Source organism: Ambystoma mexicanum, chromosome 2p (assembly GCF_040938575.1).
Source record: "Ambystoma mexicanum isolate Mex_15411 chromosome 2p, UKY_AmexF1_1, whole genome shotgun sequence".
NCBI classification, from domain to species: Eukaryota; Metazoa; Chordata; class Amphibia; order Caudata; family Ambystomatidae; genus Ambystoma; species Ambystoma mexicanum.
The window spans coordinates 1,461,524,663-1,461,551,166 of NC_090923.1; the positions used below are offsets into that span (position 1 = coordinate 1,461,524,663).

Below are 26,504 nucleotides of genomic sequence, written 5' to 3' on the forward strand. Positions count from 1 at the left end.
TACTGAACGAAGCTACCACCTCAAGCACTGCGATCGTCAGTAATCCAATATCAGGAAACACATGGACCAGATTCTACTCAGAACTATATAACGGAACTCCAGAACTAACATCTAATTTGCAACATCAGGATAACTCGTGGAATTTAAAAAACAACAAAGGGAAAGTACAGGAAGAAATGCAAGGTTCCAGTCTTTAGCAGGTTGTTCTAACAACAACTACAGACATTTTTGGGCTGATCATGAAATTAAGCACCTCATGTGCCCCCGGCCCTGACGGGCTTACTCATTTCATACTAAAAAAGCCACCCAAAGAGTCGACTGATTTCTGTCAGTCACTCTTTGATACAATATCAATCACAAAATATATTCTTTCATCTTGGACAACTTCAGTCATCATTCCAATCTTCAAAAAAGGCTCTAGAGATGATGCAAAAAACTATTGTCCTATAGCACTGTTGGACGTGCTGGGCAAAATATACGCCTCAGTACTATTAGACCGCCTTAAACAGTGGAGCAAAACCTCAGGCCACACAGATGACCGCCAATGCAGATTTGTAAGTGGAGTGGGCTGTGCACTAAATCTATTTCTTCTAAACATCTTGAAGCTCAGAGCTCTTAAAAAAAAAAACAACGAAAAAACATATATAGCTCGAATAAATTTCGCACAAGCATACGATAGTGTTGACCGGACTCTATTATAGTATAAACTAGGCAAATGGAAGTGTCCCTTGAATATCTTAGAGCCAATAATGGCGTTCTACTCTAACACCACAATTAAAATAAGACTAAACCAAGATGGATTATTAACCGACCAAATAGAAACAACCAATGGCCTAAAGCAAGGATGCCCCTTGGCATCAGAATTGTTTAAGCTGTTCATATCAGACATAGATCAGACAATACAAGAACAATCATCATTCTCTCTAAAGATCAACAGACACACACTTGGAAGACTCATCCATACAGATGATATTGTTCTTTTAGATCAAACAGAAATTGGGCTGCATATATGATACAAAAAACAGTCTTAAAATCAATACCGAAAAATGACCAATACTTGTATTCGAATTCAGAAGTGGAAAAAAAGGAAATGGTACTTGACCAACCAACCCTTGTTGCAAACTCAGCAAATTACCTGGGTGTAATCATTAATTCAAGCCAAAATGACACTTACCAATACATGGCCATAAAAGCAAAAATACGAGCATTGCCCACTCAAGGCCAAATCATTCATCGCAAATTTGGAAAATGTTCCTTAATACCAATATTGAGCTTCTATAAGGAACAAGTTACTTACCTGTAACTGTTGTTCTCCAGCATGGGTCTGGCATGGATTCACATGCTCATGAATATTCCCTGTCGTCAGGCTGGGAATCCTCGGTAAAGAAAAAAATCAGTTTCAGTTTCATTTCTGAACCGTCTTTCTACTAATAACCAATCACTGGCCTCTGGGTCATACTGCCCCCAGCCAATGACTGCCCTCTACCGAAGCCCCTCCTCTATCAGCCATCTTCAGATTTTTACTGTGCTTTCAAGTGTTGGGAGTTTCTACATCCGGAAGCAGGGGGGCACCAGATCCCCAGCTCTCTCCAAGGAAGCGCAGGATCTGTGTGCCATTGCAGGACACCCTGTTCTTGGAAGCCAGGCTCAACACGGTGGTGCGGCTGGCGTCACCGTCGGAGGAGAGGATAAAAGCCAATCTGGGCAAGGTACAACGGCTGTTGACCATGGAAGTTGCCAGAGTGAGGTCCATCAAGTCCCTGCTAGGCATGATGTCATCATGCATCTACCTCGTGCGTATGTGCAGGTTGCGGATGCGGCCGCTGCAGGTGTTCCTCGACGCCTGTTGGATACAAGTGGCGGGAAGCTTCGAAGACAAGATCTCCCTTAATGAGGCTTTTCAACAAGCGATCCAGTGGTGGGGCACCTGCGCACACCTCGCAGCGGGCATGGACTTCCAGACCCCAGGGCATCAGGAAACGGTGACGACGGACGTCTCCGTGGAGGGATGGGGCGCGCCCACCGGAGTTCTCCACGCAAGAGGCCTTTGGCTCCCGGAGGAGAGGTCGCTGCACATCAACGTCCTGGAGCTCCAGACCGTGTTCTTACCACGAGTGGGAGCTTCGACAAGATCAAGTAGATCTCCTATTCCGAAAATGGGGCAACCCCCAGATCGATCTGTTTGCGACAGCGACAAACACCAAGTGCCAGAAGTTCGCCAGCAGGTTTCTCCAGCCGGGGAGCTTGGGGGATGCATTTTCCTTCCCCTGGGACGGCCTGTTCCTCTATTCGTTCCCTCCGTTGCCGCTGCTCCTGTGACTCATCAGTCAACTCAGACGGTCCTGGTGCAGGATGATCCTCGTTGCACCTACAGGCCTGGCTCCTGCAGCACTAGAGGCAACAATATCCCGACTTACTGCCAGGAGGTGCTTGCCAAGGCCAGGGCTTCCTCGACTCTTAAGTGATATGGACATAAGTGGAAGAGTGGACACACGAAATCTGGCCTACCATCGAAGGGCATTTCTGGAAAATAATCTTACTCCAAACACAAAGCATGCCTGTGCAGCTCATCAGACACGAACTTGGCTTACGATCGCTTCTTGCGATAGTAGAGTGGAATGCCCCATCATTATATCGAAAAACCCTACTGAATCTGGGGACCACGCCAGATCTCATTCTAAAAAGTGATGAGGTTAAACACACTGACTTTGTGATTCAAGCGTGGTCAAAATGTTGTTTAAACTTGCTTTCATACGCGAGCGTTACACATGACCTCCTTGTTAATAATCCTGATGCAGCCAAAAAGAAATACTGGGAATACGATTGGAGTAGAACAGAAGACAACAGAACAAAAATCAAGCTTCAATCTCATGTCAACATAGAAGTCAAGGGCTGGAATAAAATACCAAGCTACTTAAACAAGTTCCCCAGTCCGGAATAATGAGCGACGTTCATGCGATTCAGACTAAACCTGTTTAAATCAAAAGAGGTACTAGCACATCGGAAACAGATTAATCCAAGCAACCAATCGTGTTGCCTATGCCACAAAGAAAAGGAAACTCTGAAACATTTAGCACTTGTGTGCATCCAATTAGAGCCAACAAGAACAAAATATCTTGGACCTATCGTAAATGATAGTCGCACAAAAGACATTGACACATGGTGGCTCAGACTTTGCAACGCTGAAAGCACCAAAATTATCCTTGCACTGGGGAAATTGCTAAATGAGATTTTCCATAACGAGACATGGGATGCCATTATCCTGAAACAAACACTATTGTAACATAAACCACTGACTAAACCTTGGCAGAAAGAACTAAACAATTTCTACTCAAATGTATCCTTTATTCATTATAAACTATATATAAAAAGAGACACATGGGTATGAGGATTATGTCCACTAGGCCAGATGTATATGTTAATGTGCATTTATATGGTCTCTAGACTGAACTTTTTTTTTAGGAGGTTTGTACATTATATTGAGACGATTTTGACTGACGGTTTTGGGAGATATTCAGGTTATCAGATTTAATTAATTGTAACATTAACTGAATATGTAAAATGCGTGATTATGGAACTGGAAGGAAAGTTGAGTAGTTATATGATTTTAGAACAATTATAAGTATATGACTATTAAAAGCATTTTAGTAAAAGGATAATTGCTATTTAAGCAATGTTTATATCCTGGAGTGTGATTTTATTAATTGCTAAATTTGTTTAACGATTAATGTAAGCCAATTCACAGCAGTACATAGAATATCTGTAGTTGTACACAAGTTGGCCAAACAAAGAAAACCTAGGCCAATAGATAGCCAGTCATGTGAACAACTTGGAGATTACGTGGATGCGACAGACCCTGAAACTTACAATTCTCCCAAATGTGAGCTGCAAGGCTCCCTTCACCTTCTCTTTAATCACCATTCGAAACAGCAGTTCTAACAACTAGCATCCATCATCTAAATTCCTCTATTTATCTAGCCATTCCGTGCAGACCTTCAACACTGCAGTGAGAGGTATGTATTATGCCAGGGTCTCAGTAATTTTAGACACAGCTTTCAAATATATATTTCTAAGTTTCTCCACCATTTTTATTTCAGCATTGGTACAGTCTTTGTCTGAGAGCAGAGGCTCACTGACCACCAATTTATGCCAATTTTTGTAAACATCTAGTAAGGGTCAGACTGTCGCATCCTACCTCAACTTGGTGGCGGAATCCCGCAGCCACAACATGATTATTCAGGGCACACTCCAAATTTTACAGTGACAAGTAGATATTTGTTGGTCACTTTTTTTGCAAGTTTGGCTTGGCCTAGGTCTGAGTATGGTGGAATGAGAGGGATGTGGAAGAATCATTAAAAACGTATGGGATACATTACTCACCGTAATCGTATTTCTGACGCTTGTATCTGCTTAGATTCACATGCTGTGCATAGGCCGACATCTAGTGGAAGCTGCAGAGTATTACAGTTTGTTTTTCGAAACTCGAAAATGGGCGTCGACACAGGGCGTGCCAGTAATACTATCCCTAGTGTGACGTCCACTGTACCCAAGATCCCTCAAGCGTCTAGGATCCTCAGATTGTATTTTTTCTGACATGAGGTAGCATGAGGAGTAGCGAGAGTACAGATAATCCAAGCAGATAGACAGAAAGGTAAGACTTCAAGCAATCATGCTCCTTCTCTCAGAGGGGAGGAAGGGTGGGTCGCATGTGAATCTAAGCAGATACAAGCATCAGAAATACGATTACGGTGAGTAATGTATCCCTTCTGAGGCTTGTGGAATCTACTTAGATCACATGCTGTGCATAGATTAGCGAGCAGTACCTGAAGAAGGAGGTGGGATGTGAGAAGGGTCATGAGCAAATAAGTGTCTTAGAATGGCTTGTCCCACTTGTGTATCTGCCTTGGAATGGGTGTCAATGCAGTAATGCGGAGTAAAAGTGTGAATAGAGCTCCAAGTAGCTGCTTTGCAAATGGTGTCAAGGGGTACATTTGCAAGGAAAGCCAGAGTGGCCCCAATGCCTCTAGTAGAGTGGGCTCTTGGCGTGAAAGGCAGAGTTCTTTCAGAAAGTGAGTAACACAGCTGGATACAGTTAATAATCCACTTCGAGATGGCACCTTTAGAGACGCGATCCCCCTCTCTGCCTGTAGCTACGGAGAGAAACAGTTCATCTGTTTTTCTTAGCGGTCTGGTTTTATTTACATAGTAGAGGACCGCCCTACGCACATCGAGGGTATGTAGTTTCACCTCAGCCGAGCTTTGCGGGTCCTGGAAGAAAGCCGGAAGCTCGATGGACTGGTTTACATGGAATTTAGATATAAATTTAGGTGAGAACCTAGGGTGTGTGCGTAAAACCAGTTTGTCTTTATGGACAGTAAAGAAGGGATCCTGCACTGACAGAGCCTGAATTTCACTGACCCTTCTTATAGAAGTAATAGCTACTAAGAAGGCCGTTTTATAAGTCAGGTGTTTGAGACTGCTTTTATGCATGGGTTCGAAAGGGGGGGCCCATGAGCTTGGCTAGCACCACATTAAGGTCCCACCCTGGTGGTGGGTTTGAAATAGGAGGGTGAAGTCTCTTTACTCCTTCCATGAAGGCTTTAACTACTGGTACTTTACACCACAAAACCTTGCTATGGGAAGTGGTGTAAGCCGGCAGGGCTGCCAGGTGTACTTTCAGTGAATTAAAAACCAATCCTGCATCTAGCAGGTGGAGCATGTATGTAACAATAGTGGAAGGAGTGCAATCAACCGGGTTGATTGATCTACTCTGGCACCAGATAACAAACCTCTTCCATTTGTCAAAGTAACAGTGCCTTGTGTTTGGTTTCCTAGATTCCTTTAGGATGTCCATACACCTCTGTGGCAAATTGAGATGTCCAATCTCTATGACCTCAGGAGCCATGCTGCCAGGTTCATTGAGTTGGGTTGCTGGTGCACTGTTTGACCTTGGTGCTGGGACAGTAGGTTGTACCAGGCTGGAAGTTTGATGAGCTCGCACACCGCCATCCTGCGTAGGTGTAGGAACCACGGTTGTCTTGCCCACATGGGAGCAACTAGGACGAGCGTCATTGACTCTCTGTTCATCTTGTTCACCACTTTCCTGATGAGAGGAGTTGGTGGAAAAGCGTACGCAAACATCCCTGACCAGTTCATCCACAGGGCGTTCCCCTGGGAGTCTGGTTGGGGGAACCTGGATGCAAATCCTGGGCATTGTCTGTTTTCGCTTGTGGCGAATAGGTCTATAGTGGGGAAACCCCACTGAGAGAAGATATTTTCTACGACCTCTCTGTGTAGAACCCATTCGTGCTCCTCTGGGAGGGAGTCTCTGCTCAGAGCATCCGCTAGGGAATTGAGCTCCCCTGGAACATGTTGTGATGACAGGAAGATGTTCCGTCTGAGTGCCCATATCCAGATTTTCTGGGCAAGCTTGGACGGATTTGGCGAGCGAGTCCCTCCTTGCTTGTTCAGGTAGAACATGGCTGTTGTGCTGTCCGTCCGGATTTGCACTGACAGGTTTAGTAGGTGGGGCTCGAACGCCTGAAGCGCTCTGAATACTGCCAGAAGCTCTAGCAGGTTGATGTGGTTCTTGGCCACTGAGTGAGACCAGAGACCCTGAGCTGTGTGGTGGAGATGGTGAGCTCCCCACCCCGTCAGGCATGCATCTGTAGTGACTATTGCCTGTACTTCGGGATCGTAAAAGGGTTTCCCCCGTGCGAGATTCTCTCTTGTCCATCAGTGAAAGCTTTGACCAGTGTTGGCGAAACGACCACTAGATCGTCCCACTGACCACTTGCCTGAGACCACTGTTTCGCCAACCATTCCTGCATGGGACGCATGCGCAGGCGCGCGTGGGGGAGCAGGTAAATACATGACGCCATCATGCCCAGTAAACGCATTGCTTTGCGTACCGTTATTTGTTGACCGGACTGATAATGCGGAATTTGCAGTAGTATATTCCGAATTCTTTCTTCTGAAGGAAAGGTCAACCCCTCTTGGGTATCTAGGATTGCTCCTATGAATTGTTTTGAGGTGCTTGGCACTAGGCTTGACTTTTTCTCGTTGATTGAGAAGCCTAACTCGTGGAGGAGGTTGATAGTCCTTTGAATGTTTGTCCTGCAAATTCCTGGGGTTTCCCCCGTTATGAGCCAGTCGTCCAGATAAGGGTACACTGGGATTGTCTAAATTTTTGGGGCTTGAAATACTTGTTGGCAGGCCATAAGTCCAATACTGGGCGCATTGTCAAATCTTTCTTTGGCACAAGGAAGTAAGTTGAATAAATATCCTTGTTTACCTGGTGTCCCGGGACGAGTTCTATCGCGTCCTTTTCTAGCAGAATGGCTATCTCCTCGAGGAGAATCTTCTGATGTTCTAAAGAATGTACTCTTTGTCGTGGAGGAGGGTTCCGGGGACGCTGTAGTAGTTCTATACAATATCCTGTGGATACTGTTGACAGCACCCATCTGTCTGATGTGATCCCTTCCCAAGCATGGGTGAAGTTGGAAAAGCGTCCCCCTACTGGGGTTGCGTGAGAAGGGACCATGAACTGAGCGTCACTGCTTTGGTGGAGGCGTGCCGCCTCCCTTGTTGGGGCTGCCTTTGCCCTTACCACGACCTCTCCTATTACCCCTGCCGTAACCCTGGGTAGACTGTTGGTTGTTGTTCCACTGTGTACCCTGCCCCTGGGAATAGGTAGATTCTCTCTGGGAATTTTGGCCGCGTGGGCGACGAAAATTACTATTCCCTCTCTGGTTAGGGGGTTTATTGGTTAACTGGCCAAGGGACTTGAGTGTTTCGTATTCGTCCTTGGCATTCTTCAGTGCGTCTTCGACCGCCTTACCAAACACAGATCGGTTTCCACCGGTTTGTCCAATAATGATGCCTGGGTTTCTGCCTTAAAACCAGACTGCCGTAACCACGCATGTCTCTTGATAACAGTGCCTTCCGCTATCAATCTGCCTGCGTTGTCCGCGGCGTCGAAGATTGCTTTCAAAATGCAACCAGACACGGCTCTACCCTCTGCGGAAATCCGAGCTAACTGGCCCTTTAAAGATTCAGGAGCAGAGGCTATGAGTGCCGCGACTTCTTCCCACTGATGGCAGTTGTAGCTGGCCAACAGGATGGTGGAGTTTGCAATTCTTGCTTGAGACGTTGAGGCTACTTTCCTGCCGAAACCGTATCGTTTTTTGCTCTCCTTGTCGGGAGGAGCTTCGGACGATGACAAGGGTGTTCCAGCCCTCTTACGAGTGTTGGTGACAACTAGGGAGTCTGGCTTCAGATGTCCTCTTATATAGAGAGGGTCAGACTGGGCCGCCCTGAAAAGCTTTTCAACCCTGGGATTGACTGCTCTGGTGAGGTTCGGGTTCACCAGGGACGGATCTATTCTCCGCTGAATGGACTTAAGGATAGGGATGGTCTGGGCAACAGGCCTCCTTTCTCCCACTAACTCTTCTGCGAAGTCCCTTTCCTCCTGGACACCGTGGGTGTCAATGTGGAAATGTTCTGCTGCGTGTGCGAGAACCTCGTTTAGGAGGGGTTGGTTATCGACCGGGAAGTCGGTAACCGGGGCTTCGTTCTCTACCGGGGAATCTACTCTGTATGTTTCCGGGCCCTCCTCTTCTTCTTCCTGATCCTCATCATCCCCATAGTAGCCCGTCCCGGTTTGCTCTTCTACCATACCAAATTCTTGGTCCTCACCAAAGGAAGCCTCTCCTTGATACAGTGAGTATGGTCTTGCGTATGGTTGTACCTCGAAGGGTTATGACCTCATCGGAGTTTCAAACCGGGGCTTTTTACTTGGGGGGATAGGATCAGTAGAGCCTGAGGGTGTTGCCCCTTGTGGATCATACGAGAGGAAATGTTCTGGATTTTTATCATAAAAATCAGGCAAAGAAGACATTCTTGACATGACCCTATCTATGTCTTCACTGGACCATTTTTTGGAACTGGGAATGACTCTCTCAGCAAGTCTATGGGATTTATCCTGAGTAGCTTTGCTGGTCTTAGACATATCAGCAGACCTGGTTTTGTCTGTCTGTTTAGGGGGAGTGGTGTGTTTCACAGGTGTGGAAGAGTGCAAAGGTTGTTTCTTCTGCTGTTTTCCCCCTCCCCGTGCATGGAAAAATGTTTTCCCTGTCCTTTAGTGGCTCTGGAGGTTTTCAACGCCTGGCGTCGAGGATTGGGGGTGGTGTCCCTGTCCTTCGAGCGTGGGGCCTCGCTGGCTTTAACTGCGGGCTCCGATTCCTGGAGCGCGGCATGGGGGTGGAAGTCGTCTTCCGACGATCGAACTTCTGTTAGCCTAGGGAGCGAGGCACTCTTGGCAAGAGTGGATGATTGCCTGGAGTCATGCAGCGATCTTGATCGAGAGCGCCCAGAGAACACCGAATCGGACCGTTCTGTTTGTGCCTCTTTCCGAGAACTCGACGTCGAGTCTCGGTTGGACTTAGTGTGTTTAGTGTGTGTAGTATGTGAAGCGCTTGTGTCGCCGGGGGTCTTCCCCATAGCCGCCCTGCCGGACAACCTTCCGAGGACGGGGACCTGCGCTCGGCTGTCTTTCGACGCCGTAATGCCCTCGCCGTACGAAAGTATGGCGTTGCTGCCGTCGCTGAAGGCGCCCTCCGCTGCCATGGCCGCCTGCCTGGCGTGGTGGGCCCAACGCTTCATCGAACGATCCTTAAGTGTCTTAGGTTTAAACCTACTACACACTCTGCAGTTCGCTTCGGGGTGGTCCCTCGGCAAGCAGAGATTGCACATGGCGTGCCTGTCGACCCAAGGGTATTTGCGATTGCACTTGGGGCAGAATTGAAAAGGGGTACCCTCCATACGCACCTTGAGTCAGCGGGCTGTTAAGTGTTGGAAATGTATAAGGTGTACCTATATACCAAGAGTGTAGAGTATGTACCACCCCCCACTCTCCTTACTTGCAGGGCCGAGGCTGGAGGCCTTCGAAGGCCCGGGCCGAGGCCAGCGGCCTTCCGAGGCCCAAATCCGTCGTGCAGCAGCCGACGGTCGATTTCTTCTCCAGCCGGCGTCGAGTGTCAAAGTTCGACATTGGGGTGGGGAAGGATGTCAATAGATTATTATTTAACATTTTTAGCAAAAGTATGGCTAAGGCCAGGGGACTCCGCAAAATGCTTCCGACCAGTATGGCGGAAAAAAACAATCTGAGGATCCTAGACGCGTGAGGGATCTTGGGTACAGTGGACGTCACACTAGGGATAGTATTACTGGCACGCCCTGTGTCGACGCCCATTTTCGAGTTTCGAAAAACAAACTGTAATACTCCGCAGCTTCCACTAGATGTCGGCCTATGCACAGCATGTGATCTAAGCAGATTCCACAAGCCTCAGAAATAACATTACTAGACAGAACAGAAGCAACAATACCAGGAGAGATGAGACAACAGCAGATGGAACAATCAGAAAATTGATAGATATTACAGAGCTCATGCATACACAAAGTCTGCTGGAGAGCTCTGGAAAAATGAGGAAGACATTTAAAACTAGTGTGGCCAGGTAGAAGCCTAGGCAGCACAGATACATGTGCTACGCTTACGAACAGAAAATCTGATTAACGAAAGATCCAGAGTAGGTGGGGTAAATAGTGTCTTGAGTGTGGGGAATTATAGAATGGTGCAGAATAGTTTGAAAATAGTAATGTACAATGAAAACAGCATTTTAATTGTCAACCTGTTCACCCCTTAATACAGGTTCGGTCCTGATATTAGGCATCTCAATGATCATTTTGTATACTTTCATTTCAGGATCCATATTTTCATTGAGTTACATCTTTGACAACCTTTCCTTGCATGTTTGATTAAATTTATTTTAAATTCTAAATGGGTCACTTACAATGTAAGAAAATCAATTTATGATTTTCATTACCTCGTTGTTCTATTATGTGATTAGCATATTTCCCTGATTAATCCGTATTCCATTAAGGCATTACATCAGTGATTGTGAATTGGTTGTTCTTTGACTAATAAGTAGAATTCACCAATATAGGGCTACAAGGATGGACTGTGGTGTGGAGAGTGTTTGTTCATTAGAATACATAGAATGGAGGAAAAACATTCTTACCAGTGTTCTGCTACCTTCAGTTTCTTGCATGGTATCTGCTTTTCTTCAGTGATGGCATTAAGGAACCCTAACACAGAAAACATAAGTAGAAACTCAATTTCAAACAGTGACCAGCACCCACTCAGCTCAGGCACAACGTACTGAAGAGGACAACTTCTGAAAATAATTGATGCAAATTACTATCAGAAATATTGATTGGGGAATGGGGCAGCCCCTACCAACAAACTGTTAAACTTCTGTCACTAATCAATCCCTTCCAAAGGTCCTGGTTTCATACTATAACGGCAACATTGATGGCTAGGGCGCCCTCACTTATTCACAAGCATGCAGGTCCTGCAAAACTCTCAACTCCATTCACATAATGGAGCAAACATTTGCTTGTTCCACAATGCAAAGGGAGTTGTAGTACGTAGTCTGTGAATGGGTTGCAAAAGAAAAGACGGATGTTAATTGGTCTGCCTGCAAAGTATTTTGAATGTGCCAGTGCTATTGCAAAACAGCACAACCTTTACACATGTACATCTCTTTGCATTGTAGATTGCCACGGATGTCACAGCATTCATTGCGTCCAATGAGCACTTAAGAATGGAACTTTGTAGGACACAATTAAGATCTGAAGCAGGGCTGTGGGGGTCGGGTGCTGAATCCTGACCCTCCCAACCCCCCGTCCCCAAACATCCTTCAATTCACAAGCAAGGGGAGACAGAGCGAGCAGTGAGGTAGTTCTCTGATTAGTTACCAGACATACCTATGTGCTGCTGCCAAGAGAGGAGCCAGACCTGATGGGGAGAGGATATCACTGCGAGCAGAAAATAATGTAAAAGAAGAATTTTGTTTGAATACGTGTGTGAGTATGTGTGGGACAGGGGAAGGTCACATAGGGTGAGGAACTCCAAGAGCAACACTAGTAAGAACGCTGGCAGCAAGCAATATGAACATGTTTTACTATGTAATACTGCCAGCGCTTCCAACATGAAAACATGTTTTACAGGGAAATACAGGCACATTTTCTTTGCCCACTGTCAACATGGAGATATGTCATTGCCATTAACACTAATTGAACCATGACTAAGCTCTCTTCTTTAGCCCACCTCTTTAGTCCCTCACTCGTCTCTCTCCACAGTTCTGGTATATTGGCCCAAAAGAGCTCATTGCAGGACGCTGCTAAGTTGACTCTTAAGTATTCTATTCTTTCCTTTTCCCATACTATGGGAAACTTACTGTCCCATCCCATAGTACATTGGGGTTCTCATTAATATTCAGTCCTTTAGATTTCGTGCAATTTATCGTGAACCCCTGATTTCATTCCAAATTGCTGTTGGACCTTTATCACTATAGGTAGTTCTCCCCGTACCTTTTAAAAAGAGCAGGATATCATCTGTGTTTAACACTATTTTATATTATTGTCCCATACTTTTTATAACAAATATTTCCTTGTCCGGTCTTACTAAACAGGCCATAGCCAATGCAAAAACCAGGGGAGATAGTGGGCAGCCCTTAGGCGTGCATCTCAGTATTTGTATGGGTTCCATTAGTGCTCCATTAACACTAGCCCTCATTAAGGGGCTCTTATAGGCGGCCAGGATCAAACTCCTAAATGTTGGGGCCCAAACCGAATGCTTCCAGTACCTTATCCAGATAGGTCCAGTCTATGCTATCAAATGTCCGATGAGCGTCAAATGCTACCACTGTCATTTTCTGATCCAACGCCCGTCCCCATTCTCTGCGTTTGACTGCCCTTCTTATGTTATCATGGGTAGTTCTCGCTACAATTAATCCAGTTTGGTCCAGGTGTATTATTGTAGGGTGGACCCTCAAAATGTAATCAATTACCTTCGCTTAAATCTTTGAATTTTCATTAAGGAGTGACATAGGGCAGTAGCCAGAGCAGTCGCTCGCATTTTATCCAGGTTAAGCGCCAAGATAAACATTGACTGTGCCATGTCCTGTGAAATCTTTCCTTTATCAGCAACCATGTTAAATAGTTTTTTAAACGGTAGCAACAAAAGCATTTTAAATGTATGATAGTATAAAATACTGAAACTGTCTGGGGATTTATTTCTGGGCTGGGCATCTATTGCTTTTGCTATTTCTTCTTGGGATATGGGTCTATCCAATATTTATTTATCCTCAGACATAATTTCGGGCTGGTCTGCCTTCATTAACAATTCTTGTTGTTTATCGAAATCCAAATCTTTGCCCCCCACCACATTCCCATAGTATGTTTCGATAATTTCCAATTTATCCTTCTGCCCTCTTTGGAGGTCACCTGTTCATCCTTCAACTCTGCAATGCAATTCCTCAATTTCCGTTTGCGTAACTTTGCTACCAAAAATCCATTTGCCTTATTTACGCTAATATAGTAAGATTGTTTGGTATGTAACATCAGTTGGGCTGAGCGATCTGCCAAGTGTGCCTCCAACAGATTTCAAGCCTTTGTTAATGCCCTTGTAGCCTTAAACCGACCTCTTCTGTTTCTCATTTTCTGCTTCTCTAATTATTTGTTCCAGTGCAATTCGAGTACCCTCCATCATTTTCACGAATGCTGCTGTCCTCTCAATGAATTCCCCCTCCATGACTGCCTTGCTTGCCTTCCATAAAGTCCTCCAGTCCATGTTTTCTACGTCATTCTCTCTAAAGTCGTTTTTGCTTACCTCTTCAATGTGTGTTTTGATCGCTACATCCCTTAATACTAGATCATTTAAGTGCCATGGTTTTCTACTTTTCTCTGCGGCTACTGCAGATAGAATCTTCACCAGAACTAGAGCAAGGTCTTGGAGTATTTGAGCCCTATTTCCACCAATATCACAGTCAGCACTAAGGTTGCTGAAATCATGATCATATATATCCTGGAATAGCCCATATAAACCGCAGATAAATGTGTATAATCATTATCATCCTGATGAAAGAAACGCCATTTTTCAATTAATCCCAATTCCCTGAATAGCTCCGTCAAGGTATATCTTTCTTTTATCCGCTGCTGTGGTTGGTAGCATTTTATCCCTCTCAGGGTCCATTACACAGTTAAAATTTCCCCCAATCACGACAAACCCCTTGCATATTCCCCTTAGCTTTCTCAAGAAAGTCGCAAGTTATTTATCCTGCTGGTCACTGGGGGCATAGGACGCCAACTTTTGACTTGCATGTCAAATGGTGAAGTTAAGGGGTTTGACAGATGTGGAGGGGGATATATGTTGGTTGTCTATGGCGAGTTCTTTGATCCAGCGGGTGAGTATGGGCTTGTGTCTGGGGGGCAGGGGTAGAGAAGGGAGTAGTTTCTTACCTGTAACTCCATTTCTCCAGCGTTGGTATCTTTCATGGATTCACATGCTGTGAATATTCCCCGTCGTCAGGCTGGGAACCTCGGCCATTTTAACTTAGCGTTTTCCTATGGAAAACTTCAACACTTCAGTGTACTATCAACGTCCTTTTTGGGTGCTTTAGTCCCCACCAATAGGATGTAGGGTAGAAATAGCCCCGCAGCTTTTCTTCAGATTTTAACCTCCAAAGTAGAGAAAACCCGAACCAGGTTTGCTTGCAGGGGCGGCCGGCGGGCGCATGTGAATACATGAAAGATACCTACGCTGGAGAAATGGAGTTACAGGTAAGAAACTACTCCCTTCTTCAGCATTGGATCTTTCATGGATTCAATTGCTGTGAATAGATTACATAGCAGTACCAATCATGCATGGCGGAGTGGAAAGGCAAACCAGTTTAGAAACAGAATCACATACATGAGACAAAGAAACCCATCCAGTGATCAAGGTCAAAACATATACCCCGAAGCTGCGGGGCTTACCTTATTGTAACAGGCGTTGCAGGATCGCCCCTCCCACCTGCACATCCTCACCATGCTGCCGCTCCATACAGTAATGCCGGGAAAAGGTATGCGACACCGCCTAGGAGGCCGCCTGGCAAATGTCCACAAGCGGAATCCCCGACCATAATGCCGCCGACGAAGCCGTAGACCTCGTCGAGTGTGCCCTCAGAGTCCTTCCCAAAGGCTTTCCAGCTTTCGTGTGGCGGAACGAAATAGCAGAGGACACCCAACTAGAAAGTCCTTGTTTGGAGATTGCCCGTCCTTTGACGGATGGCCCATAAGCCACAAACAGCTGTTTAGATTGGCTGAAATGTTTAGTACGATGCAAATAAAACTTTAACGCCCTCTTCACATCCAGCAAATGCAAAGCCCGTTCTGCAGGCGTGGAGGCTGAAGCAAAGAACGAGGGCAAAACACAATAGAAGAGAATTTGTGAAATGTTGTTGGCACTTTTGGGATAAAGTGCGCATTTGTAGCCAACACCACCTTGTCCTTTAAGAACCTCAAGTATGGAGGGTCCACACCCAATGCTTGCAACTCAGACATCCTTCTAGCCGAAGTAATGGCCACCAGAAAAGCCACCTTCCTTGACAAAAACTGCAAAGGATTTGTCGACATCGGTTCAACCGGTGGTCTCATCATACCCGACAGAACCACATTTAGGCTCCATACCGGCGGAAACTTCTTGACTGGAGGAAAAGTACGAAACAACCCCTTCAAGAAATGCTTGATGAGACGATCACTAAACAGAGGAGCTGCATGCCGCCTCCGAGTAAATCTAGAAATCGCCAAGTGTACCTTTATGGAGGATAACGCCAGGCCCTTTTTTGCCAACTGCAACAGGTAGGGAAGAACTTGCGCAGGTGAAATGTTCAAAGGGTCCACCCCCGGCTGGCCCTTACACCACACACAAAACTTTTTCCATTTACAAGCATAGGAGACATTCGTGGACGGTGCTCTTGCCGCCTCCAAAATTCACTGACAGTCACTGGAAAGCCTTAGCAGGCCAAACTCAGCAAAGTCAGGAGCCAAGCTTTCAGGCTGAGAGATCCCGGATTGTGGTGCCAGACAGCGCCCTTGTCCTGAGACAGAAGGTCCGGCATTGCTTCCAACCCAATCGGCTCTGCTATGGACAGATGAAGGAGATTCGAGAACCACGGCTGCCTGACCCAGAACGGAGCCACAAGAATCACATGGCATGGGTATCTCCAAATCCACTGGAGGGTCAGTCGAATGAGCGTAAATGGAGGAAATGCATAAGCAAACCGGCCCGTCCACGGGAACAAGAATGCATCCCCTAGAGACTCTGGGTGAGCCCACCTGCTGGTGTACTCCCTGCACTGTTTGTTCTCCCTCGTTGCGAAGAGATGCAACGGAGGATGGCCCCATTTCTGAAAGATCATGGACACCCGTTGCTCCTTCAGCTGCCATTTGTGGAGCTGGCCAACATCCCTGCTGAGCGCATCTGTCTGCACATTCAACACTCCTGGCAGATGAAACGCCATTATGCCAATGTCGTGCAACAGAGCCCAATGCCACAGTTCCTGTGTTTCTTCCGACAGCACCCTGGAACGTGTGGCCCCCCGTTTTCTGAGATAAAACGTCATGGTGGTATTGTCTGTCAACACCCTCACCACTGAACCTCGTATGCATGGCAGAAACAATTTCAGGGCCCAATGTACCACTCTCAACTCGAGCACATTAATGTGGAACCGAGACTCCACCTGAGACCACAGGCCATGAACCTGTGAGCCACCGAGATGCACCCCCCATCCTATCTGAGAAGCATCCGCCACAACTGTAAAGTGGAACTCCGGTTCCAGCAACGGCATGCCCCGAACCAGATTTTCTGAGCACTGCCACCAGCGAGGAGCTTCCACCAGACCGCCGTCGATCACCACCCTGTCAGACCACAATCCGCGACTCTGAGCCCACCGGTCCGCGAGGAACTCATGCACTGGCCTCATGAAGAGACGACAGTTTGGCAACAGTGGAATGCATGACGCCATGGCCCCCAGCAGTGACATGTAGGTCCGGACCGACACCCTTGCACCAATCTTCCACTCTTCCGCCCTTCATTACCCTCTCGCCCGAGGGCTTCACAATCCCAGATGAGTCTGAAACTCTGTCCCCAGAAACACCAAGTCCCTGGAAGGCGACAGAAAGGACTTCTGAAGTTTATGGCGAAGCCTAGCCATTGCAAAAGCTGCATGGTAGCGCCAAGACTTTACTGCGCCTCCCCTGGCGACAAACCCCACACCAGCCAGTCGTCCAGGTACAGGTATAGGTTATGACCCTCCCGTCGGAGCCACGCTGCTACGGGTGCCAAACATTTTGTAAACATCCTGGGAGACTACTTTAAACCAAACGGGAGTACCCAAAACTGGTAATGATGATCATCTTCTACGACAAACCGCAGAAACTTGCAGTGCCTTAGACGCATGGGAATGTGGAAGTATGTGTCCTGTAAATCCAACGACGCCAGAAACTCGTCCGGCTGTACTGACCAAATGACTTCCTGAAAAGTGAGCATCTTGAACTTCAGGCGTTGCAGAATGTTGTTCAACGCCCGAAGATCCAGAATGGAAAGCCACTGTCCGTTGGATTTCTTCACCACAAAGTAGCGGGAATAAACCCCTTGGCCTTTCTTGGCCACCGGAACCAATTCTATAGCCCCTTTCTGTAGCAGAAGTACAACCTCCTGCCGCAGGATGTGAAGGTGAGACTGCACAGCATACTCTGGGGGAATGGAAGCCGGGGAACACTTGAACTCCAGCGAGTGGCCCAGATGCACTGTGTCCAACGCCCAACGGTTTGACGTAATCTTGCACCACTCGTCCACGTGCATTGCCACCTTGCCCCCCAGCAGATTGCCCGGTAGACAGTCATTGTTGTGGCTTAGCCTGTTTCCCTTTAGAGGAGGAGGGCTGCGCACCTCTTTTCCTTGAGGCCTGAAAATCCCAACTCTTGTGAGCCGACTGCACCAACCTCCAATACCCCTGGTAGGAATAACCAGACCGACCGTACACCCGGTCTCTGGTGGAAGTAAACCGGGCATTTCCCAAAGCCCCTCGGAATGGGCAAAAAGAGCGCCCACTCTGCAAAGCTCCCAACGATTTAGCAGTCTCAGTGTCCTCCTTCATTCCCTTAAGGGCCTCATCAATTTTCTCGCCAAACAACTGCTCCCCCTCACAGGGCATGTCCAGAACCTTAGAATGCAACTCTGGGTGAAAGTCTGTGCACTTAAGCAAGGCTTGGTGACGCAGCACTACGCCGTTGTTAATCTGCTTGAAGCCGGACTCCGCCAGGTCAACGGCAATATTAATACTGTGATTGGAAACCTCCTCCCCTTCACGCACCAAAAGCATGGCAGACTTGCGGTGCTCCTCCAGCAGATGTTCCAAAAGAGGTTAAAGAGGCGCTAGCCAATGCCATATCTCACAATCATAGCGTGCCATGATCGCTAAGGAATTGGCCGCTTTCACTGTCGTCGCCACAACAGTCAAAACCTTCTTCCCGAAGGCATCCTGTCTCCTGGCATCACTGTCCGGAGGGGGTAACACTTGTGCTGACTCTGGGCTTTAGGGCTGGCCGCCGCCGACACCACAGACTCCGGAATGGGCTGCGACACTAAGCACTTTAGGGTAGAGTTGGGGGCCTTAAACTTCTTCTCCAGCCTCCGTTTGACAGCCAGTTCCGAGAAGGGATGGCGCATCATGCGCAGGCCCTCCTGCCACATGTGGTCCAGGATAGGCACGGAGAATACAGCTTACCGTCTCTTGCCCATGTGGTCGAACAGAAAGCACTCCTTCCGCTCTTCCTCAGGAGTCAATACAATTTCCAAACGCGCCTTAGCCATTATGGCGTGGAATTCCCAAACATCATCAGGAGGGGATGGTTGCGCTGGACTACGAGGCTGTTCCACCTCCCCGTCCGAATACCATGCCGGGTCCCTCGTCAGCAACGAAGAGCCAGTAGACATGGTCTCATGAGGCACACTGGCCAACTCCGACTCCAGCAGCTCCCCCTCCTCAGGGTAGGAACGTGGCTGAACTTCACTCACCGGCAGAGGCACCGGCAGCCCAGCCGCAGCCGACGAACGCGGAGGAACACCAGCAGCATCCATGACAGGCCCCACCCGAACCACATTCAGAGGGGGTAACCTTGAATCCAGCTGGCCCAGCAAGGATTGCAGCGTGGACAGAACCTGGAGCAACAACATAGCCTGCGGGTTCACCAGCAGGTAACTAGACGGACCAGCCCCCACAGCCCCCAATGTCAAAGGTCCAACACACTGAAGCCCCAGGGCCGATGGCCCCAACACCGGCTCCCAGTCGTCGTCCACCTCCGAGGACACAGAAAAAGCAGCCGACTCTTGATGTAGAATGGCATCCGGCATCAGTGAGACAAAGGCAGAAGCCTGCTACGTGCCACTCGTCGGCATCAATCCGTCCGTATCCATCCTCGACGATGAGAAAAGCATTGGGCCTTTATCAAACCCTCGACGACGGTACCACAGATGTTAGAGGAACCGTAGATGACAGGACCCCCGTCGATGAGGACGTTGTCGGAACCGCCACCTGCGGTGAAGATTTATCACACAAACCGGACTGCTTAGCAGCGCTGGACCGGTGCTTAGAGGACTCCCTGCTAGAGGACGACCTGTGATGGTCCCCTGAAGAGGAGTGTTTCGACGACAAGTCTTTCTTGGCCTTCTCCTGCGACGCCAACTTCTCGGCCCTACCTTCAGAACCCCGGGAATAGTCCGACCGACCATGTTTGGACGAAGCTGCTCCCTTCGACAGTTGCTTACTCGAAGAGGTTCTACCATTCTTCCCCACCTTCGACTCAGGAGCAGGACGAGCTTTCTTAGCCGGAGGCTCGGCGATGATCCCCCACCTGTACAGGCCGCACAGAGGACAAGCTCTGGACCGACCCCACCTCAGAGGCGGCATAGGTGCCATTATTAAGCCAACAACCGATTGCGGTCCTTAAGAGTCTTTTGCGAAAAATCCTCTACAAATCTCACAAGAGCCGGCAGAGTGATGGGGGTAAAGGCAGTACAGGCAGTCCGTATGCCCGTCCCCCTCATACACCTTCTTCAGCCCACAAGTCGCACAGAGCCGGAACAGAGACTTCTTCAGAGTCCCGGAAGACATCACAACACAATAGGACAAGCACGTGCAAAAATCCACAACAAACACAAACGGAGACGATTGAAATCTGAAGGGAAGCTGTGGGGGCAGGGCTATTTATACCCTAGGTCCTATTGGTGGGGACTAAAGCACCCAAAAAGGACATTGATAGGACACTGAAATGTCGAAGTTTTCCATAGGAAAACGCTAAGTTAAAATGACTGAGGTTCCCAGCCTGACGATGGGGAATATTCACAGCATCCAATGCTGGAGAAAGAGGTATTCAGTTTCGGAAGGTGTGAAGAATCTGAGGGTGTCCTCACTTCTCTCTCCAAGTTATCCTCCTCCTAGGTGGCCAGGGAAAGAAGGCCATCAGTTTTGGATCCAGACCATGGGGGTGGATATGTGAGGGAGGATCACCTGGGCGGGGGAACCTTAGAGAGAGGGGAGGAGGACCCCACAGATGAGACATGGTATCCCCCTTTTCCCTTTCATAGCGAAGAAGGTATCCCCAGGTCTTTGCAAAGAGAGGACTATGGAGGCATGCCTGTGGACTAACCAGGCATGTCTCCATAATGGAGGCCTCCAAGATCAGGCAATGAAACTTAACGGCTCACACCTGAGCCCGTTCAACACAGTCAGCAGATATAAAACAAAACGTCAAATGAAGCAGGGGGGAGGACCTGGAGAGAGAGAAACAGACTCAGAAGTCGGAGAGTGCAGGGAAGGAGCAGACCGGGTTGGAGCTCTGCCGAGCGAGAGAACTCTGCCCAGGCCACAGTTGGACGAGAGAGGGTCTAGTGGGCCTATAGTCCCTACTGTCTGGAGCACATCACTGAGGCTAAGGGGCCATGGCTCCTCCCAAACACTGCAGGATTCCAGAACACTTACAAACCTACCAGTCGTAGTACGATCATGAATACAACCCCTGCAGCTTCAGTTATTTGGCTCCCTAGCCACTGCCAGCCGGAGTGTAACCGCACTTTGTCCCCTTTCATTAATTCAACAACCAGGGGCGGGGGTAGAACAACTCTGCCCGAGATGCCTGCTTCTGATGAGCTACCTTGCCTTACAAAATTGGTCAAGCAAGCTACTTGTCCGAGAATAGAGGGATCGCAGAAATGGGAACCCAGGTCACATTAGTGGGGGTGTCTAGTGATTTCCCGTCAGATAAAGGATCACCTGTTTTTTTTCTCCCCCGCGAGCAAGTTGTTAATTCTATACCAAATTACTCTGATGTGAGGGGGAATGGGGGGTGGGGGGAGGGATGGAGGGGTCAGCGTCTAGCATTTGCCAATACAGTACTGTGCTTGCTGAAACCTTGATGCTCAAAAAATGTGTTTTTCATTTGATTTAATTGGTTAGTAGGGGCATGTGTAAGAAGGGACAACTGTCTTGTCTGGGTCCCTCTCTTCAACCCCCTGGCTAAACAGTAGAAGGTGGTTTATCTATGCCTGAAACAAGATCCAACTACACTGGTGTTACTCGGGGTGGCAGTGGCCTCACTAATAGGCCTGAAATAAGCTTTTTCCATATAACTGCACCAGTGGGTGATGAGGCACCGCCCAAGATAGATTTAAACAGTGTCAATAGTAGAAATATCCACTATCCGGCCCCTTCCTCGTTGATGCACTTCCTGGGCCCCAAGGTTGCTAGGGCACCTGGGGCAACCTCTATATTTGGAAGGGGAACAGCTGGATTGGGCCACTCCCATTGTATGTTAACAACAGTAGGCCCAAGGCATTGTGGGCAAGGAGGGGTCAATATATCTTCATAAGATCCCCAAGCTGGCCCTCTTAAACAAGTGTATCAACTGGATTTGGGCAGTGAGGGGCTGTTTATTTGTTACCCGGGAGTAAATCACATGCTGCACCATTTTACATTGTCAGGGAGGCATGGTATATGATTCCATTAGAATTGATTTTAGAGAACACAGTTTAGCCGAGCGCTTACTGAATATAAGATATGTCAACCCCCGTTAAACTCCCTAATAGAAATCGGCCACCTGTCCTGTGAAAATATGCTGCTGGGAACTGCTCTTGGGAGCAAATGTCCCATTGGGGAACAGACCCTTGAGTAAGGCCACCTGGCATAGAACTTCATGGCTTATGGTCCATTAACTGTATCAAGTTATCATTGCATCCTATCTTAATTGCTTTGGTATGAACTTAGTCACCTATGTGTCATAATGGAATGATATTCAGACCACTCTTAACACTATTCTCAAGCTAATTGAATACGTATGGGAAATCTATTTGTGATCTTTTACATTTGTATATTATTTGATGTTTTGTCTGCAAACTTTTATTGCTCAAACGCCAAAATCAAGTTATGGAATTTACAGAAAGTAATTGTGTTACTAGTGGATATATTAACTCTACTTTTTTCAAAAGGTGACTGGGACCTATTAAGGCCCAGTACTTTAATTAAAATGTTACTTACTCCTGTTGGATTTGTCTTCCTGTTCTCTTTTTTTTTTTTTGCAATATATTTTTATTTTATTTTTTAAGGTCAAACAAACACACTACAACCGTTTCAAAACATAGAAAGCATCATATTCCAACACATTTTCTAACTCCCCAACTCCCCCCTCCCCCTTCAAACTAGAGCCGGTTCTCACATATCGTTTATGGGAACATCACTGGGTGGCACACTACCTAGACAGCCATCAACTAGGTCCTCTGTTTCGTTGTCACCCTGGTGAGGGTTTGCCAACGAGGCCACCAATTGCCGCCAGGCCAGCAAGGGCCCTACTTCTTCTTCGCCCCCCCTGGTGACCGCTTCAAACCAGACTACGGATTCAGCTTCCGCCCACCTCAAGAGGTCTGTCCACCATAACTCCACCCTAGGTCTGTGGGCCGCCTTCCAGCCCATGGCGATCCTACGTTTGGCCAAGACATAGGCCAGGTCCTTCATCTTGCTTATGTGTTTCAAATGCCGGGGTCTAGGGAATAGTCCAAGCAAGCATGACCAGGCCGATGCCACATCCAGCACAACCCCCCCGCCAGCCAGTTTCGTCTTGACCTCGTTCCAAAATCTATGCACCTCCGGGCAAGCCTAAAACATGTGTAGCAGTCCCGCGTTCACCTCCCCACATCTGGGGCATTGCTGTATAGCTGATCCCCCAAACTTTGCAATCTTCCCGGGGGTTAAATAAGCCCTGTGGGTAACATACAATTGAAGCTGTTGGAATCTCGCTTTACGGGACACCTTTTTATGGTGCCTCTGGGCCCGTTCCCACTGCCGATCCGTCATGGGTCCTCCCACCTCCTCCTCCCAATCTTGTCTCAATTGGAGCAACTCCTTCCCTGCCCTTGCTCGCAGGAGCTCATTTATCCTCGATATTTCGTGCCCGCCCTCCGATACATCATGCATGGTTTCCAGGGAGGCATCTGGATCCTCCGCGAGCACTGTCTCCGGCCATCTTTCTCTAGTCTTTTTCACCAGCCTAGTGTAGGTTATATATTGGCCACCATGTACTCCCGTCTCTTCCTGCAGCCGCTGAAAGTCCACCGCCTCCCCTTCCTGCCATATGTCCCAGAGGGTGGCTAGGCCTACCTGTTCCCAGTATCTGCAGACCGATTCAAGTAGTTGAGAGTTGCTCCCACACAGAGCCAACAAAGGGGCCTGCTGGGAGTATGGTTCCGAGTCCCCCCCAGTCTTCCATGTCCTGTGCCAGATCTCCCAGCCCAACCTCAGTAACCGCCCCTTGCCCACCAGTTTATCTCTGCCCAACCACACCACTTCCATCAGAAAGTATGGGGCTGTATCTTCGCGCAGGAGCCTGGCTTCCGCCGAATCTTCAGTCGAGAGCCACCTGGCTACGTACTGCAGCTGCCCCGCCAGGTAATAGAGTTCGAAGTTAGGCAGGCCTATCCCCCCCCCCTGTCGCACGGGTGCTGGAGCTTCCACAGAGCCACCCTATTCCTAGAGCTGCCCCACACAAAACCCCTACACGCGCTGTGAAGTTTCGCTAATAGGCTCCTGGGTATCAGAAACGGGACGTTTATAAAAAAAGTGCAAGAGTCTAGGCAGGACCACCATCTTGAGCAAGGCCGCCCTCCCCATCATGGTCAGGGGCAGTCTGGACCAAAATACCATACTGTTCTTAATCCCCTCTATCGCCTTTTCCGTTTTGTGCTTGTGTTCTGTCTCGATCTTGTGGTAAATGTTTATTCCCAAATACCTAAATGTTACGGGCTGCCATGGTATTGGCAAAACAGGCAGCCTCTGCACCGGGACATTCCTATATCTACCCAAAGGGAACAGGCTGACCTTTCCAGGGTTCACCGATATTCCGGAGAGGATGGCGTACCGTTCTATCACCTCTAGGACGTACTGTAGGTTTTCTTCTGGGTAGCGTAAATAAAGGAGCATATCATCCGCATATAATGATATCAGATGCTCTCCACTGGCCGTGTTTATGCCCACCTCCCCATATTGTTGACGCAGGCATATTGCCAGCGGCTCCAATGCCAGTATATATAGCATAGGTGACCAGTGACATCCCTGTCTGGTCCCCCTGCCCAGTTGCCAAGAATCTGAGACCGTGGACCCTGTCTTGACCCTTGCCATCGGGGTGCTGTAAAATAACTGTACCCATCTGAGGTATCCGGGTCCCACTCCATACCCCTTCAGGACCGCTTTCAGCCAGGGCCATCGTACCGAGTCGAAGGCCTTGACCGTGTCTAACGACACTATAGCCAGCTCGCCCGTGTCCTCCTCAGTTTGGTCTATGACATGGTGTAGCCTCCGGTGGTTATCGGTGATGTTCCTGCCCGGAACATATCCCGTCTGATCTGGGTGTATCAGTTTCTTAATCACCCTCTTCAGTCTATTAGCCAGCACCGCTGTGAGTATTTTGCTGTCCTGGTTGAGCATGGACAACGGTCTTTAAGACCCGCGCTCCACGGCCGGCTTGCCTGGTTTCAGAAGTGGGATGATTACAGCCTCACGGAGGGACAACGGGAGTTCTCCCTTCTCATAGGCTTCGTTGAAAGTGGCAAGCAGTGGCTGGAGCAACTCATGCTGGTATGTTTTGTAGAACTCGCTGGGCCGCCCATCCAAACCCGGCGCCTTGGAAGTGGGCAAGTTCCGAATCACTACCTCCAGCTCATCCGAGGTGACGGGTGCATCCAACTCAGAACATTCTAGATCATCTAAGGTGGGCAGCCCAATGTCCCCCAATGTGTCTAATATGTCTTGGCCCATATCCGCCCCCGAGTCCTCATACAAGTGTCTGTAAAAGTTAAGGAATTCCTCATTTACCTCTTTCTGGGTGTTGCATATGCTACCTCCTTCGCCCTGAATCTCACTAATCACCGAGCGGGGGGTCTCACTCTTATAGAGCCAGGCCAGCAGTCTGCCTGGCTTGTCGCCCCCTGCGTGTATCCTCTCCGTATATTTCCTGTAGCTGAGTCTGCACAGTCTATCCCAGAGTGCACTGCAGGACAACTGTAGCTCCTCTACTTTGGTTCTGTTATCATGAGCGGTGCTCACGCAAAGCGTGAGCTCCTCTAGCTCCCTTTCCGCCTCCCGGAGCTCCCTTTCGGCCCCCCCCTGTAGCCCCTTAACTTGGGAAATAGCTACCCCACGCACCACCACCTTAAACACTTCCCACAGTGTGCCCACAGAGCTTACGCTTCCCATGTTTGTATCAAAATATTCTTCAATGGCGTCCCTCAGGCCCTCCCAAAACCCCTCATCCTGCAGAGCCTCGGTCCTAAGTCTCCATGTAGGGATCTGCGGGCGTGGGGGCTGATGTCTCCAGTCTACCACCAAGGGCGAGTGGTCCGACAGCACTCGGGCTTTGTATTCTGCTCCTTCTATTTCTCTCACTATCCCGGCTGTTACAAACATGTAGTCTAACCTTGTGTACAAATCATGTGGCGCTGTGTAGTCTGAGTACTGTCTATCCGTGGGATGCAGCCTTTTCCACGCATCCTCTAGGCCTAGGTCTTTCAGTAGTGTACTCAGCGTTTTAGCCGCAGGTGCCGTTTTTCCTGCCCTGTCCTTGGACCTATCCATACTGGGGTCTACGGTACAGTTAAAGTCCCCCCCCACACTACCGTACCCCCCGCCAGGGGGCCAAGTTTACCGTAGAGGGTCCTAAAGTAAGCCGCTGTATCGTTATTGGGGGCGTACAAATTTATGATGTGTATTTCTCTGTTTTCCAAAAGACCCGTTATCACCTCCATACTACCCTCCGAGTCCACTGTAGAATCAAGCACTCGAAACGGCACGTGGGGCGCCACCCAAGTGACAACCCCTCTGGCGTACGCTGAGTATGCCGCCCCCAAAACAGTGCCCTTCCATTTCCTCCCGACCACCTCCAGCCTTTCCCTAGTGAGGTGGGTCTCTTGCAGCAGGGCTATGTCTACGCGCATCCTCTTTAAATACATCATCACTTTGTTGCGTTTAAGGTAGATTTTGAGGCCCCGTACATTTCAGGTCACAATTCTGAGATTACCC

General features: G+C 48.4%; 1 protein-coding gene across 6 annotated transcripts in view; it reads right to left on the bottom strand.

Annotated features, from left to right (window-relative positions):
* Nucleotides 1–26,504, bottom strand: part of FANCA (FA complementation group A) — a 3,206,914-nt gene that overhangs the window by 2,521,688 nt on the left and 658,722 nt on the right. For all 6 annotated transcript variants that reach the window (XM_069646037.1, XM_069646039.1, XM_069646038.1 and 3 more), the window contains exon 10: nucleotides 11,079–11,145. In XM_069646037.1, coding sequence (XP_069502138.1) covers nucleotides 11,079–11,145 — 67 coding nt within the window. The remainder of the gene's footprint in view (nucleotides 1–11,078; nucleotides 11,146–26,504) is intronic.